General features: G+C 40.7%; 1 protein-coding gene across 1 annotated transcript in view; it reads right to left on the bottom strand.

The window, feature by feature from the left end:
• The window catches only part of LOC139446218 (haloacid dehalogenase-like hydrolase domain-containing 5), a 47,652-nt gene that overhangs the window by 17,079 nt on the left and 14,262 nt on the right, over nt 1-16,311 (bottom strand). Inside the window, exon 2 of the mRNA XM_071227544.1 lies at nt 1,789-2,001. Within this exon, the coding sequence (XP_071083645.1) occupies nt 1,789-2,001 (213 nt within the window). The remainder of the gene's footprint in view (nt 1-1,788; nt 2,002-16,311) is intronic.

Below are 16,311 nucleotides of genomic sequence, written 5' to 3' on the forward strand. Positions count from 1 at the left end.
ACACATTGTACATGTTGTACCCATGTCGGGAATCGAACCCGGGCCTTCGGCGTGTAGAGCTAACGCTTTAACCACTAGGCTACCCAGCCGCTCAAAATCACAGTAGAAATAGTAAACAGGATTACCTCACCTACCCAGCACTAAGCACGGATTAAAAGGGATTATCTGTACTGCCAGGATGAACAAGGCGTTATAGTCTGTATGTGTATAGAGGACCTTGTACAGAGTAGGCGATGTTCACAGATATGCCATTGTACTAATTGGGTCAAGTGAGCCGTAGTTTAGTTTCATTACTCACACTAAATATTATTTTTTATATCATGTAATGATTCGAAATAATCTTAGTGGGATGTTAAAGTAAATGCCTGTAAACATTGCAATTTTTAGCAGACAACCTTTGCATCATGCAAATGCTCGAATTAACATGAAGTTTATTCTTAACGGTGGCGGTGGTTAGTACTTGTACGTGGGTCTGTACAAGACAGTGGTACAATGAGACCAAGGAAGAAGTAGTATAGACAACTGGAACATGCTCTTGACATTTTCATTGTCAGTTGGTAGACGGTTCCATGTCGCTACTGGAGTACATGGGCACTGTGTCAACTTTAACCGGTTACGGAACTCGTCATTAAAAGTCATTATGGAAGGTGAAATAATATGATTTAATATATATCGAATGTAGAAATGTATATGTAGAAAATGAAATAAATGTCCAAATAAATGTTTTTTTTAAATTTATTTATAATTTTATAGTTGTAGTTCAATAAATTTCAAAACAAACATAACATATAAGATCAAATGTTGTAATGTTTTCGGTGTACGTAATGTGGGATGGACTTTGAATTTATTGATAAATGAATAATGAATATGTATATAAACAATTGTTGTAACTTTACTGTGTTTTATTAGATGACCACCGAGTACGCTGATCACTGTGTCAGTTTAACGAGACTGATTAATGAGTGATTTCGGTAATTCGTTGCAAATTAGTTGTGTCGGAGTCAGAGTGTGAGACCGTCGGATTAAAGGGTCTAAATAGCACCAATTTAATCGGTTGAATCATTAGTGTCAGATAAGGCCGATTGTCAGATTAACGAGTGTCAGATCAACAAGACTTGACTGTATCTCACACTATGTTATGTGGAATGGACGATACCCCACATTGTTTCAGGATTATTCCAGGTTCCTGGAATCTTAACTAGAGAACAATAGGTGCCAGGCGAGTGAGAGGACCCCTTGTAAACATCCAGCACAATACACACGATTAGCATTTATTTGTTCTGGTAAACCAAAATCCAAATCAATACAAAAATATTGTACAAGGTGAGTTGAGGTGAAATTGGGTTTAACGTTGCGTCCAAGATTATTGCACTTATATAGCAACGTGCATGCACATGTGTGTGTGTGGCTGCTTGTACTAGTCTGAAGTGATGCCGATTTATAGTGCTAGCCCACTGAGATACCATGCCGCAGTTTAACATGAATACCCCACTCAAACACAGTATACTGACTACGAGCCGACCAGTCCTTGTTTTAGCCCCTTAATGCCGACCGTCAGACAGGGTAACAACAAGTACCATCTTTTAACGTCTTTTGGTACGAGTTATACAAAACTTACAGTGGCACACTGAACCTTAGACTGACTACTTACAATAAAGGTTAGCGAAAAAAAACAAAAAAAAACAACTTCAATGACTAAGGCATTTTAGAACATAAGTGCTGGGAGAATCATGGTTCATCCTTGGTAGGTATGTTTGGCCTTTGGTTGCAACAAGAAAATAATCTCACCTTGACATTCAACCAGTCAGAAAGTTGTTTTGCTTTGTTTTGTCGTAGAGTATTGCCTGCATTTGTGACAAACAGACATGGTACTCGAAACTCTCCATTGTTGTCTGTTAATATTGAAAATGTCTCCTTGGCTGATGGCAACAACTTCTTTCCTCGAACTATCACCCCATCAATGTCAAACAGGAAACCAAATTTGGCACTTCTACTAGAACCCTGAAAAATACCAACAGAAACATTATAAGGATTAGCAGGAATATTGAATGTGACATCTTAAAATCTGAAGATACGGTGTCGCTGTTCTGTCATATCCCATGTAATCAATACATTTTAATGCATGGAATAAACAGTTTCTTGTGCATGAAAAATATAGTTTCTTGTGCATGGAATAATTAGTTTCTTGTGCATGGAATAAATAGTTTCTTGTGCATGGAATAATTACTTTCTTGTGCATGGAATAAATAGTTTCTTGTGCATGGAATAAATAGCTTCTTGTGCATGGAATAATTAGTTTCTTGTGCATGGAATAAATAGTTTCTTGTGCATGAAAAATATAGTTTCTTGTGTATGGAATAAATAGTTTCTTGTGCATGAAAAATATAATTTCTTGTGCATGGAATAATTAGTTTCTTGTGCATGGAATAATTAGTTTCTAGTGCTTGGAATAAATAGTTTCTTGTGCATGGAATAAATAGTTTCTTGTGCATGGAATAAATAGCTTCTTGTGCATGGAATGTAAGTGTGAATGGTGTGAACAGGGTTTTTCCCCGGCCTTTTGGTATGAGGAGGCTAAATGAATCAGCACTAAACAAACATCACATCTCAAAGAGTAGCTTCCCTTTGATAAAGGGCTATAACTCTAGCGGGTGACCGATGGATTGCCACGGAAGGCGATCATGGACAAAGTTGAAATATTATCTGCAGGCAATGGATGGCAGTTAAACAAACCACTGTTAAAAATAGCTGTTTCAGTTGGAACTTGCGGATTCGATGTAATAAGCGCCTCGCTCTAATAACCGTCTACAGCGACATTTGTCAAGATATTGGCAAGTGAACAATCCCAATTAGCACCCCTTCCGATTGATCAATGTACACAAGACTTATTTATTCGCATATAATACGCACATGTGTGTTATATGCACCCTTAATTATGGGCAATTAAATCCTGGAAAAATATATCTGTTGTACATACACAAGTCAGGCTGTCAGCATAAACCACAAAATATATCTTTCAACTCTGTTTTTTTCACCAAAATAATATTCTAATAAGAGCCCCCTATTATTAATTTTGAGAGTGCCCTGGGTGCTTATTACGTCGATTACAGTATATTAGCTCTTGTCACTGTCTGACTGACTAATTACTAATGATGTGACATAATACATTAATGCGCACATTCCATTTGTGAGATGAAAATACTTATTTGGATGATAACATGTAATCTTACTCTTATATATAATCTTTGCCATCACAAAACACACTTGCGTGATGACTTCTATTAATATGCCAATATTAGTATGGATATCACAGATGACATGATAATTGATATTTAACACATGGCTGTGAGTAGGGCTGGGACAAGTCCAAATTTACTACCCGGGTACCAACCCCACTATTACCCGACCCTACCCGGGTACCCGCTGTAGGTCTCAAGAGATAGGTACAAAATGTACGATTTGGAAATTGTGTCAAAATGTATTTAGATACACGTGTATAAACCGATCTGGTCAGGCATACACTAAGTTGACTGAAGTTTTATCTTTATGCAAAAATACAAAGTCAGAAGGAATAGGTGCACAGTCAGAGAAAAATGTGAAGATTTGTCACTTATAGTGTAACCATAGAGTTCTAGATAATTTTTGCAATGAAACAATAAAATCACTTGACTAACCATGGGTCGGGGTAGTCCTGTGGGTACCACAGGGTCTTCTCAGTTCCCGCCCGACATGAGTACCCCAATTTCCCATCCCAGCCCTTAATGAGAGGTCACAATATATATACATGACATTTCTGCACTCATGCACTGTGTCGAGGGTCACTGTGTCAAGGGTCACTGTGTCGAGGGTCACTGTGTCGAGGGTCACTGTGTCAAGGGTCACTGTGTCAAAGGTCACTGTGTCGAGGGTCACTGTGTCGAGGGTCACTGTGTCAAGATTCACTGTGTCAAGGGTCACTGTGTCAAGGGTCACTGTGTCGAGGGTCACTGTGTCGAGGGTCACTGTGTCGAGGGTCACTGTATCGAGGGTCACTGTGTCGAGGGTCACTGTGTCGAGGGTCACTGTGTCGAGGTTCACTGTGTCGGGGGTCACTGAATGATGTTACTGATTTCATGTTGTTGTTTACAGTAATGTAAAGGGGGTGTTCGGTGTAGTGGGGCCAGGTGGAGGAGCAATCTCATTAAAATCAGACCTAAATTCTCGCTGCCGCGAAACAAAGATCTGAGGACATCCCATTACGGGTCACGTCAGAACGACCTTTCGCGAACTTTGACCGACCACTGAAATGACTAACAAGAAGTCGACATCAGCCAATTAGAAAGCAGCTTTCTCGAGCTTTATGGCACTCGTTTCAACCTGGCAACTTCCATTTCAGACTTCACTTGAAAAATAAGTTGACGCAGTTCTTGATTAAAATTTTGAAAACTGAACAAACAAACATTCCAGAATGTCTAATATATGGTGGCGATTGTATGGCAGTGCTTCACACGTACTGTGCAACGCCTCCTCCATTAAAATGTTTATCCTGCGGAAGCGAGAGATAGATGATCATTTTGACGGAATCAGTTGTACGGGCCGTAACTGTCGTTCGGAATACCCCGTGTTGACTTTTGGAGGTTGCTTGATTAGAAAACACATTCCGACTGTCACTTTCATGATCTGGTAAGCGACGCGATAGCGAGAACTAAGATCTGATTTTAATGAGATAGGGTGGAGGAGGGGGGTTGTGTGGGTGTGTGGTTGGTGGGGTTGGGGGTTGTGAGTGTGGGGGAGGGGGTGTTGTGTGGGTGTGTGGGTGTGTGGTTGGTGGGGGTGGGGATTGTGAGTGTGGGGGAGGGGGTGTTGTGTGGGTGTGTGGGTTTGTGGTTGGTGGGGGTGGGGATTGTGAGTGTGGGGGAGGGGGTGTTGTGTGGGTGGTGGGGTTGGGGGTTGTGAGTGTCGGGGAGGGGGTGTTGTGTGGGTGTGTGGTTGGTGGGGTTGGGGGTTGTGAGTGTGGGGGAGGGGGTGTTGTGTGGGTGTGTGGGTGTGTGGTTGGTAGGGTTGGGGGTTGTGAGTGTGGGGGAGGGGGTGTTGTGTGGGTGTGTGGGTGTGTGGTTGGTGGGGGTGGGGATTGTGAGTGTGGGGGAGGGGTTGTTGTGTGGGTGGTGGGGTTGGGGGTTGTGAGTGTGGGGGAGGGGGTGTTGTGTGGGTGTGTGGTTGGTGGGGTTGGGGGTTGTGAGTGTGGGGGAGGGGGTGTTGTGTGGGTGTGTGGGTGTGTGGTTGGTGGGGGTGGGGATTGTGAGTGTGGGGGTGGGGGTGTTGTGTGGGTGTCTGGGTGTGTGGTTGGTGGGGGTGGGGATTGTGGATGTTTGGGAGGGGGTGTTGGGTGTAGTGGGACCGGGTGGAGGTTGTGTGGTTTGAATGGAGGACAATAAAACAATGAATTCAGGAATTCATTTTGAAAATGCTGCTTGATTATACAGGTTAATAATCAGTGGAATGCCCTTACCTACAATAAGTGTTTGTGTGCATATAATAACTGATATGCATGGATACTTGAGGAAATAATGGCATTTAGATATAGGTCTTGCTACAATACTCGGTTTAAAGATCTGCCTACACAATTTGTCACAAATGAAGAATAAAATTAAACTCTTGTGAATTGTTTTCTTCCTTAGAACAATACTGTCAACTGCTTTCAGTAATAAAAACATTCTTTGTCAGTCAACATTGGTTTGTTTGTTTGTTTGTTTGTTTGTTCGCACACAGCAATATTCCAGCTATATGACAGCGATCTGTAAATAATCTAGTCTGGACCAGACAATCCAGTGACTGACATCATGAGCATCGATCCACAAAATTGGGATACGATGACATGCATCAACCAAGTCAGCGAGTCTGATCGGATCCTGTTAGTCGCCTCTTACGACAAGCATTGGTTGCAGATGACCTATTCTAACCCAAAATCATCACATAGGTGTGATACATCAGCAAATAACCTTCGCTCGTTAAAAAACCCTCACTTTTAAATTTCTGCTTTTTATTCACCAAACAGGTCTTTCATGAGATCATGGTCTTAAATCTTTTTAATTGATTAATTCTATTCTGAATAGAGACCAAACAAATATGCTACAAAAACACAGTTTGTGTAGGTAACAGCGTTGCAGCCAGCTTCAATGTCGGGACTATTGCCAGTGGAGCATGATACAAGTCTGAGCTGTATTGATCACACTTACAACAATACTACCATCTATCACATAAAACCTTACTTGGCATATGCCACAAACAGGAGGAAATAGAATAAGGGATTGATATTCCATCTGTCATATACTCCCTGGTGACAGGAAGACATATGACAGACACACGGGCAGACATTCACAGACAGAGGGTTGGTTGGTTGGTTGGTTTGTTGTTTAACGCCGCACTCAGCAATGTTCCAGCTATATGACGGAAGTCAGCAATATTCTTGCTGTGCAGCACTCAGCAATATTCTAGCTGTGCTGCACTCAGCAATATCCCAGCTCTATGTATAAATCTGTAAATAATCAAGTCTGGACCAGACAATCCAGTGATTGACAGCCATGTGAAGAGCTTGTGCGAAATTAAATAGATACCTGGTCATCTAATAAAAAAATGTGGTACCTCCAACATACTGAATTTGATAAACATAGTCTTTCCATAGTGAGTGAGTATGGTGTTACGCCGCTTTCAGCAATATTCAAGCAATATCACGCCGGGGGACACCAGAAATGGACTTCACACATTGTACCCATGTCGGGAATCGAACCCGGGTCTTCGGCGTGACGAGCAAACGCTTTAACCACTAGGCTACCCGACCGCCCCCTTTCCATAGTAAATGAGTGCAGTTATAAGCCTCATCAGGCCACATGGTTGCAGAGCTAATTGTTGTGATAAACCAGCACGTAGGCACTGTTGTCCCTCCCATTGTTGTTGTAAACAGCCTAACAAATGACCTGCATTTCAGGGTTTAAATAAAAATATAAACTGAAAAACTAACAACATATCAGGAAGTTTAAAATAAAGTAGACCAAATTTGACATGTTATAAATATTTGTGTAAAAAATAGAAATGCATGACTTTTCAGACAATTACAACAAACAGACCATGGCGGCGCCATGGAATAATGATGAAGCTGAATGTCGGTGTACACCTCTCGACCTTCAGGTTCTGGGTGTAGATGCCATGTACCTCGTCAAACCCTGTCCTCCCCGTCATGTGACCCAGGATATTATTAGGTGAAGGATAAAGCATGACTCCCAAGGTAATGGATAGATAGGGGTTTCTCGAACTCTGTCAAACCCTGTCCATCTGTCATGTGACTCAGGATATAATTATGTGAAGGATAAACCACGACTACCAAGGTAAAGGATAGATAGGGGTTTCTTGTACCTCATCAAACCCTGTCCACCCCGTCATGTGACTCAGGATATAATTATGTGAAGGATAAACCACGACTACCAAGGTAATGGATAGATAGGGGTTTCTTGTACCTCATCAAACCCTGTCCAACCGTCATGTGACTCAGGATATTATTATGTGAAAGATAAAGCACGACTCCCAAGTTTATGGATAGATAGGGGTTTCTTGTACCTCATCAAACCCTGTCCAACCATCATGTGACTCAGGATATAATTATGTGAAGGATAAACCACTACTACCAAGGTAATGGATAGATAGGGGTTTCTTGTACCTCGTCAAACCCTGTCCACCCCGTCATGTGACTCAGGATATAATTATGTGAAGGATAACCCACGACTACCAAGGTAATGGATAGATAGGGGTTTCTTGTACCTCATCAAACCCTGTCCAACCGTCATGTGACTCAGGATATAATTATGTGAAAGATAAAGCACGACTCCCAAGGTAATGGATAGACAGGGGTTTCTTGTACCTCGTCAAACCCTGTCCACCCGTCATGTGACTCAGGATATTATTATGTGAAGGATAAAGCATGACTCCCAAGGTAATGGTCGAGCAAGTAAGTGAGTGAGTGAGTGAGTGAGTTGGGTTTAACGCCACTTTTAACAGTATTCCAGTCATATCACGGCACTTCACCTGCAATGAGTTCAAAGCAATGTGTGCTTGATAAAAAAATTATTGCCTGACATTCCCAATACGTTTAAATTGGGGCTTCTCGATGTATATGTGGTCCGGTAATCAAACATGGCTGACAATTATTGGAGCTATTTGATAAAGAAGGGAATCACTCACACATTGTTTGTTTGTTTGTTGTTTAACGCCGCACTCAGCAATATTCCAGCTATATGACGGCGGTCTGTAAATAATCAAGTCTGGACCAGACAATCCAGTGATTGACATCATGAGCATCGATTCACGCAATTGGGATCCATGACTTGCATCAACCATGTCAGCCAGCCTGACCACCCGATTCTGTTAGTCGCCTCTTGCGACAAGCATAGTTGCCTTTTTCGCCAAGCATGGGTTGCTGAAGACCTATTCTACCCCAGATTTTCAATGGACTCACACATTGTTGTCATACACGGTTTCTAAAGTTACTTCAATGAGTGAAAATAACTCTTAAACATTATAGTCAGGCTTGCATTATACAAATGTTATTCATAACTCGAGGCATAAATGTTGTTATTCCTATGATATTTATGTTATGAAACACACTCTGCTAATAATCTCTATAAACATGAAGTGATATCATACAGATCAGGGTTGTATATTAATATTTATATAATAGCATCTATGAATACTGTAAGTAACGTCATAAATCCCTTTGCCTAATAACCACATTATCACAACATTTGTCCCTGGTACATGTGATCATGTCTAAATATGTATACATTCACTGCAATGGACACACAGTCCAGTGATAATGCAGTTGTAATACCATGAAAGATTAACTTGTCAAATGAAAAAATTAGGTGTTACCCAACATATTTTGATTAGCATATGGAAGGACAGTGACTGGTGACAGTGCCATGATGTTTATTGGAGAGCATTATGTATAGGTTTGTTTGTTTGCTGTTTAACGCCGCACTCAGCAATATTCCAGCTATATGACGACGGTCTGTAAATAATCGAGTCTGGACCAGACAATCCTGTGATTGACATCATGAACATCGATCCACGCAATTGGGATCCATGACATGCATCAACCAAGTCAGCCAGCCAGCCAGAACCCCCGATCCCGTTAGATGCTTTTTACGACAAGCATAGTCGCCTTTTACAGCAAGCATGGGTTGCTGAAGACCTATTCTATCCCGGATCTTCACGGGTTCTTATGTGGAACGGGGTCCAGAAGATTAGTTCTGTCACGTGCACATGTCAGAAGGTTAGCGTTGGGTCTTAAACAACAAATATTAGACTGAATATTAATTATCAAATTCACAAAGTTCATTCGGTGACTTGAGAATATATGGATGAAATATGTTTATAGTGGAGTCCCTCTGCCATGCTTCGCTTACCAAACATTCAGTCACTGGTCAGCGAGTCTGACCACCTGATCAACTTATTCGCCTCTTACGACAAGCATAGTGGCAGTATGTATAGGTACTCTACTGGCTTTAGAGGAAAGACTTTAGGACATATTATTGGCATAATATTGAAATCTAAAATCACAATGATTTGCAGGTTATAAATACAAATGATGACTTTTCATTTTTAATACTTAATGTGTAGATATGTTTTTTTACCAGAAAGCACAAAACAGTTTAGTAATTTATACTTACTTGTGTTTTAGGAAAACAAAATCAAGATTGTGTTCTGTACCTTCTGAATTAAAAGAAACCAAGTATTTGTTGTAATAATTTAACAAAAGAAATATTCACAGACTTGCCAATTCTTTTTTCATTTAATTTCTGATTGCGGCTAGAAATATCTTTATCACTTTCATTCCACCTAACCAAGGTCAGGTAAAAAATATGTAAAAACCTAAAATTAGAAAACAGTACACACATGGATTTCAAATGTAAGTAAATTGTTATTTACCATTCTGGTGTGAACTCTTTGAACAGTGTTGCAGGACAATGTCCCAATGAAGGCACCCATAGTAAATAATATCCCACTAAACGCCTCCTCTGGTCAAACTGATGGATACATGTGACTGCAACATTACTCCCAGCTTTTATGGAATTTAGGCCCTGTAAACACTGGTACATTGAACAGTGGGGAGACGCACAGGTTGCATCATCAGAACAGAACTGGCTGACCTACTGTGTGTGCTATAAATAGCACAAGAAGTTCCCCTTCTGTGTGGTTATTCCGCCTCAAGGGGAGGCTAGCCCCTGATAGAAAACTGCCGTGTCATAGACAATATAAACACAAGAACTGAGTGATTGTCAACAATAAACAATGTGACTTTAATATAGAAACACATGGGATGCAGGCATTAGACACATCAAACATGGCAATAATTATAGTGATATTTACAGAATCAGAAATTATACAACCACACACAAACAGCATTCATATTGACTTTAAGGTTGAAAAGGAACTATATTTTGACATGACTGATAAAGAACAAAATGCCTAATTATCGTTACGATTAATTGGTGCTGGCATTTTTGTGATCCAAAATATGAAAAAAGGCTGGTCTAATATTGATATTGTTTTTGGGTATTCTTCCAGAATACTTGGATAGTTCATCTGTCAGAGGTACCTGGGTTTGATTTATGATGCATCAGAGGTAATAATGAAACTGACTCTCCGCATGCCAACCCCTCCCACCCAGCCCCTCCCACCAAGGATCGTGAAGGTGAAGGTCAGCAGAGTGAGAGTGACTCTACCATGATGTTATGGCTGACGTCTGACTGACAGGCACGTGGGAAGCCTTGTGCAGGTGATGCAATCAAGGCAGGTCTTGACCTTGGCCTTCACACAAGTGTACAACTTGCCTCAGTGTATTTAGAAAACTAAAATACCAACAGCTTATGACTTTTTCTCCCTCTTTTATGTATCACAGCAAGGGTCTTAACATAATAAATAGAAAACATTAAACGAAAGATATTTAATGTGAAATGTTCAGATTCTAACTTTATACTTGTATTATCAAACAATCCATTCTAATTTTAAAGAAAAATAATTAAAAACAATTATTCACTGAGATCCCATGGAGACCTGTGTCAGTATAGTCTCCATCGTTCTATTGCACGTCATAAGACTGAGTATCAGTGCTCCAGTGAAGGTCCTAGTTAGAACTGGTCTTCAACATCCATGCTTGTCATAGGAGGCATGGTCAGGCTCGCTGACTTAGTTGATGCATGTCATCGTATCCCAATTATATAGTTCGATGCTCATGATGTCAATCACTGGACTGTCTGGTCCAGACTCGATTATTTACAGATTTATACATAGAGCTGGAATATTGATGAGTGCAGCACAGCTAGAATATTGCTGAGTGCGGCACAGCTAGAATATTGCTGAGAATGGCACAGCTAGAATATTGCTGGGTGCGGCACAGCTGGAAGATTGCTGATTGCGGCACAGATAGAATATTCCTGGGTGCGGCACAGATAGAATATTGCTGGGTGCGGCACAGCTAGAATATTGCTGAGTGCAGCACAGCTAGAATATTGCTGGGTGCGGCACAGATAGAATATTGCTGGGTGCGGCACAGCTAGAATATTGCTGAGTGCAGCACAGCTAGAATATTGCTGAGTGTGGCACAGCTAGAACATTGCTGGGTGCGGCACAGCTAAAATATTGCTGAGTGCGGCACAGCTAGAACATTGCTGGGTGCGGCACAGCTGGAAGATTGCTGAGTGCGGCACAGCTGGAATATTGCTGAATGCGGCACAGCTAGAATATTGCTGAGTGCGGCACAGCTAGAATATTGCTGAGTGTGGCACAGCTAGAATATTGCTGAGTGCGGCACAGCTAGAACATTGCTGGGTGCGGCACAGCTAGAATATTGCTGAGTGCGGCACAGCTAGAACATTGCTAGGTGCGGCACAGCTGGAATATTGCTGAGTGCGGCACAGCTAGAATATTGCTGAGTGTGGCACAGCTAGAATATTGCTCAGTGCAGCACAACTAGAATATTGCTGAGTGTGGCACAGCTAGAATATTGATGAGTGCGGCACAGCCAGAATATTGATGAGTGTGGCGTAAAATAACATTTCTTGAAATAGTGAAAGAATTTAAAGAATTTAATGATAAATATAACATACCATGCCTCCATTCAACAAAGTGATCATTGCACAAGTCTATGTATACTATGTTACACAGTGGTTTTTGCTTGGTAATATCATCTCCGTTATCTGTCTTAAAGATACACCATCCCAAGGTCCCTCTATATAAGGACCAGAACTGAGTCTATTAATGGAATGTCATTTTGTAACTTGAAACTCCACAATCTCTGCTCAGATCCGAGCACATTCTGACCACTGGAGCATATAGTATGTAAAAGAATAGGAGTTACGATCATCTTAGCACTAAGATCTCTTTGTTGAATGGGCCACAACCTTTCAATATTTTAGAGGGAGGGGGCTGAGAGTTTTGTTTGAGACAAAATATGCTTTCAATCTGAGCTTCGAAGCATAAAATTGCTAGCCACAAATGGTAGAGCCAACAATGTCTCTGGACCCATTACATTATTTTTCAGGACACTCAGAATGATTTAATTGTTTGTTAAACTTCAAAACTGAAGATCAATTTTCCTGATACATTTAGTTAATTTCTCAGAGAGATAAAAAATATAATATTCATAGAAAGTACTTAAATGTCCAAGTGAAGGTGATGAAATTACACATCCTCTATGGGCAATAAAATACCAGCTAGGGATGGGACGAGTCCAAATTTACTACCTGGGTAGCCGACCCCCTATTACCCAACCCTACCCGGGTACCCGACCCCCTATTACCCGACCCTACCCGGGTACCCACTGCAGGTTTCAAGAGTTGGGAACAAAATGTCTGATTGGTAACTTTTTTACCGCAGCCCTGGTCAAAATTATTCAGATACATGTATCAAACTATCAGATAACCTGTACACTGAAGCTTTTATCTTTACTCAAACATATACAAGTCAAAAGGAATGTGTGCATCGTCAGAAAGAAATACGAACATTAGCCACTTGTACTATAACCACTGAGCTATAGTAAGTTTTTGTCATGAAACAATATATCATGTGACTAACCACGGGTCCGGGTAGTCCTGTGGGTACCTGGGTCCTACTCGGGACCCACCCAACCCGAGTTACCAGTCCCAGCCCTAATACCAGCTACCCTCAGCCTTATTTCACAGAATAAATGCCTGTCAGAGATTAATTCCCTTAGTAAACAAGTGAAGTCATCTCAGTGTTGTTACTAAGGTGACATACTGTATTCGACGTAATAAGCACCCACGGCGGTAATTGCTAACATATTGGCTAGTGAACAATCCCAATTAGCACCCCTTCCGATTGGTCAATGTACACAAGACATATTTATTCGCACTCGTGCGTTATATTCACCCTTAATTATGGGCAATTAAATTCTGGAAAAATAGATCTGTCGTAAATAAACATTTCAGGCTGTCAGCATAAACCACAAAATTTTTCTTTCAACTCTCTTTTTTCCACCAAAATAATATTCTAATAAGAGCCCCCTTTTTCTAATTTTGAGTGCGCCATTGGCTCTTATTACGTCGAATACGGTAAGTTGTGGACACAGTTATCAAATGGGTGAGCAGACAGAAAACAGGCATTGTGTATCACAAAACCAGAAGCAGGCAGACGGGGTTCAGACGATCATCATGATCGTTGAAATTGTGTGGCACATCAAACACCAGGAACCTGAGTTAACCTCCAGTAAAGGGATTCCCCGCAGTGGAGGAATTTTTTGTTTGGGGGACAATTGCTCCTGTATTTTTTATCATTTGTTTTACACTATTTCTTCTTTTCAAATTTAATTTTGTTCAACCATAAAGTTGCCCTAAAGTATTAAAATCTACAAAACTGCTTTGTGGAGTCTACTTGGCCTTTAAATGGTCTTGTGATAAGACAATGCCATAGTGCCGTCAGTATGGTCATATGACCTCTGGACCTGTGCAGTGAGTGGCCACGTGAGTCAGTGTAGAGCAATCACAGCTGGTGGTCACAACAGGAAGAGTAACTGGCCCATTTCTATTTACTTACACTCTTATCAGATATTGCCTCCTCAAGATAGCAGATATACCCTCCTCAAGATAACAGATATACTACCAGCAAGATAGCAGATATACTTTCAGCAAGATAGTAGATATACTTTCAGCAAGATAGCAGATATACCCTCAGCATATAGCAGATATACCCCCAGCAAGATAGCAGATATACCCTAAGCAAGATAGTAGATATACCCTAAGCAAGATAGTAGATATACCCTCAGCATATAGCAGATATACCCTCAATGCAGATAGTAGATATACCCTCAGCAAGATAGTAGATATACCATCAGCAAGATAGCAGATAAACCCTAAGCAAGATAGTAGATATACCCTCAATGCAGATAGTAGATATACCCTCAGCAAGATAGTAGATATACCATCAGCAAGATAGTAGATATACCCTCAGCATATAGCAGATATACCCTCAGCAAGATAGCAGATATACCCCCAGCAAGATAGCAGATATACCCTTATTTCGTCTTTCTTGTAATATTCCTAACTTGTCAGCTCTGGATTCCATGATTAATCATTAATACAAAGTCTGTCCAGAGACTGTCTATATCGTAGTCTCATGCTATATGTTGACATTTCTATTTACTAATGAATTTACTAGTGAGTGAGTGAATATTGTTTAATTCACCAGTCAGCAAATTCTCCCGCTCTACAACACTTTAACAGGCAGTCTGTGATTAATCAAATTCACACCCAGAAAAGTGGTTGAAAGCATGAGCAACAATCCATGCCAAAGCAATTGTTCACAAAGTTTAACCAGCAGATCTCACTAGTCTGCTGCTGCCCATCCTCCACATCTCTAGGACTCACAGTACGGTAAGGTCTGTGACCTAGTGGTAGAAGTCTGCCCGGTTCGATCCCCGGGCACGTCATACCAAAAGATGTTAACAGATGGTACTTGTTGTTACCCTGCCTGTCGCTCGGCATTAAGGGGCTAAAACAAGGACTGGTCGGCTCGGAGTCAGTATACTGTGTCTGAGTGGGATATTCATGTTAAACTACAGGATGGTATCTCAGTGGGCTAACACTATAAATTGGCATCAGTCCGGACTAGTACAAGCACGCACGCACGCACGCACGCACGTTGCTATATAAGTGCAATAATCTTGGACGCCAAGTTAAACCCAGTTTCACCTCACCTCACCCTGGATCCATTCCCGTTGTGTTTGAGATAGAGTATAATCACATTAACATTCATGCAGATGTAGTACCTGGCAACTCCACACTATCACAGTGGAATCGTGTCACAGTCTTGTTGAGTGCCAGTTGCATCAGAACAGAACTTGTTACACTTAAGGACCTTCTTATAAAACATATGTAAAAATAGTTCCCTCCCTTTTCCCAGATAGCATAGTAGGATCTATGTCACCACTCTATCACGCCTAGCGGTGCAGGGCTTGTCAAGATAGCCAACTGCTGTGTCATTGTCAACAGAACCTACAGACTGCTGTGTCATGGGCAACAATACACATTGTACCACTATATTTACATGATAAACAAATATGTAGGTCACACATAAGGGAGCATCCACATGTAAGATTTCATCCTGACAATTCTTGTTATTGTTTACAATCGTCAAAAATTTAGTTAAGGCCACAACAAATTAAATTCAAATGTTTTGAAAATTATAAGTATTTATATGTTTTAACAAACTTTTCCAAACATCTGTGTACATTAATTGTCGAAAGATATGATTCAATTGAAGCAGGAATGTTATTGGGTTATAGGATTGGTTGGTTTGTTGTTTAACGCCACAATATTCCGGCTATATGGCGGCAGTCTGTAAATAATCGTGTCAGGACCAGTTATTATAGGAAATGTTAGCGAAATGAGAGAGATTATCTTGAATATGTTGATGTAAATTTTATGTTCCTATTTGAAACCCTGGTCACTGAATGAGGAGTATCATGATGATGTAATTAACCATGATGCAAAATAAAAAACATCAGATTTGACCATGCCTAGCCACATCTGTCTACCTGACACTAGAGAATAAAGAAAGAAATATATCCAACTCAAGTCTGCAATCATTTGGCAAGTCTAGATTGCCTCAGCTCTGAAATTAATTCTTATGGTCTCCACTTGGATTGTATTTTATATTTTGTAGATATATACTTTTAAACAAGAAAACTTAATTTATGGAACTAATGCTAGTCTGTGATTAGTAAAGCAATATCAAATACATATTGTACAAATTATTTATTGGTTC

The sequence above is a fragment of the Haliotis cracherodii genome, unplaced genomic scaffold (genome assembly GCF_022045235.1).
Source record: "Haliotis cracherodii isolate W230 unplaced genomic scaffold, xgHalCrac1.p SCAF_6, whole genome shotgun sequence".
Lineage (NCBI taxonomy): Eukaryota > Metazoa > Mollusca > Gastropoda > Lepetellida > Haliotidae > Haliotis > Haliotis cracherodii.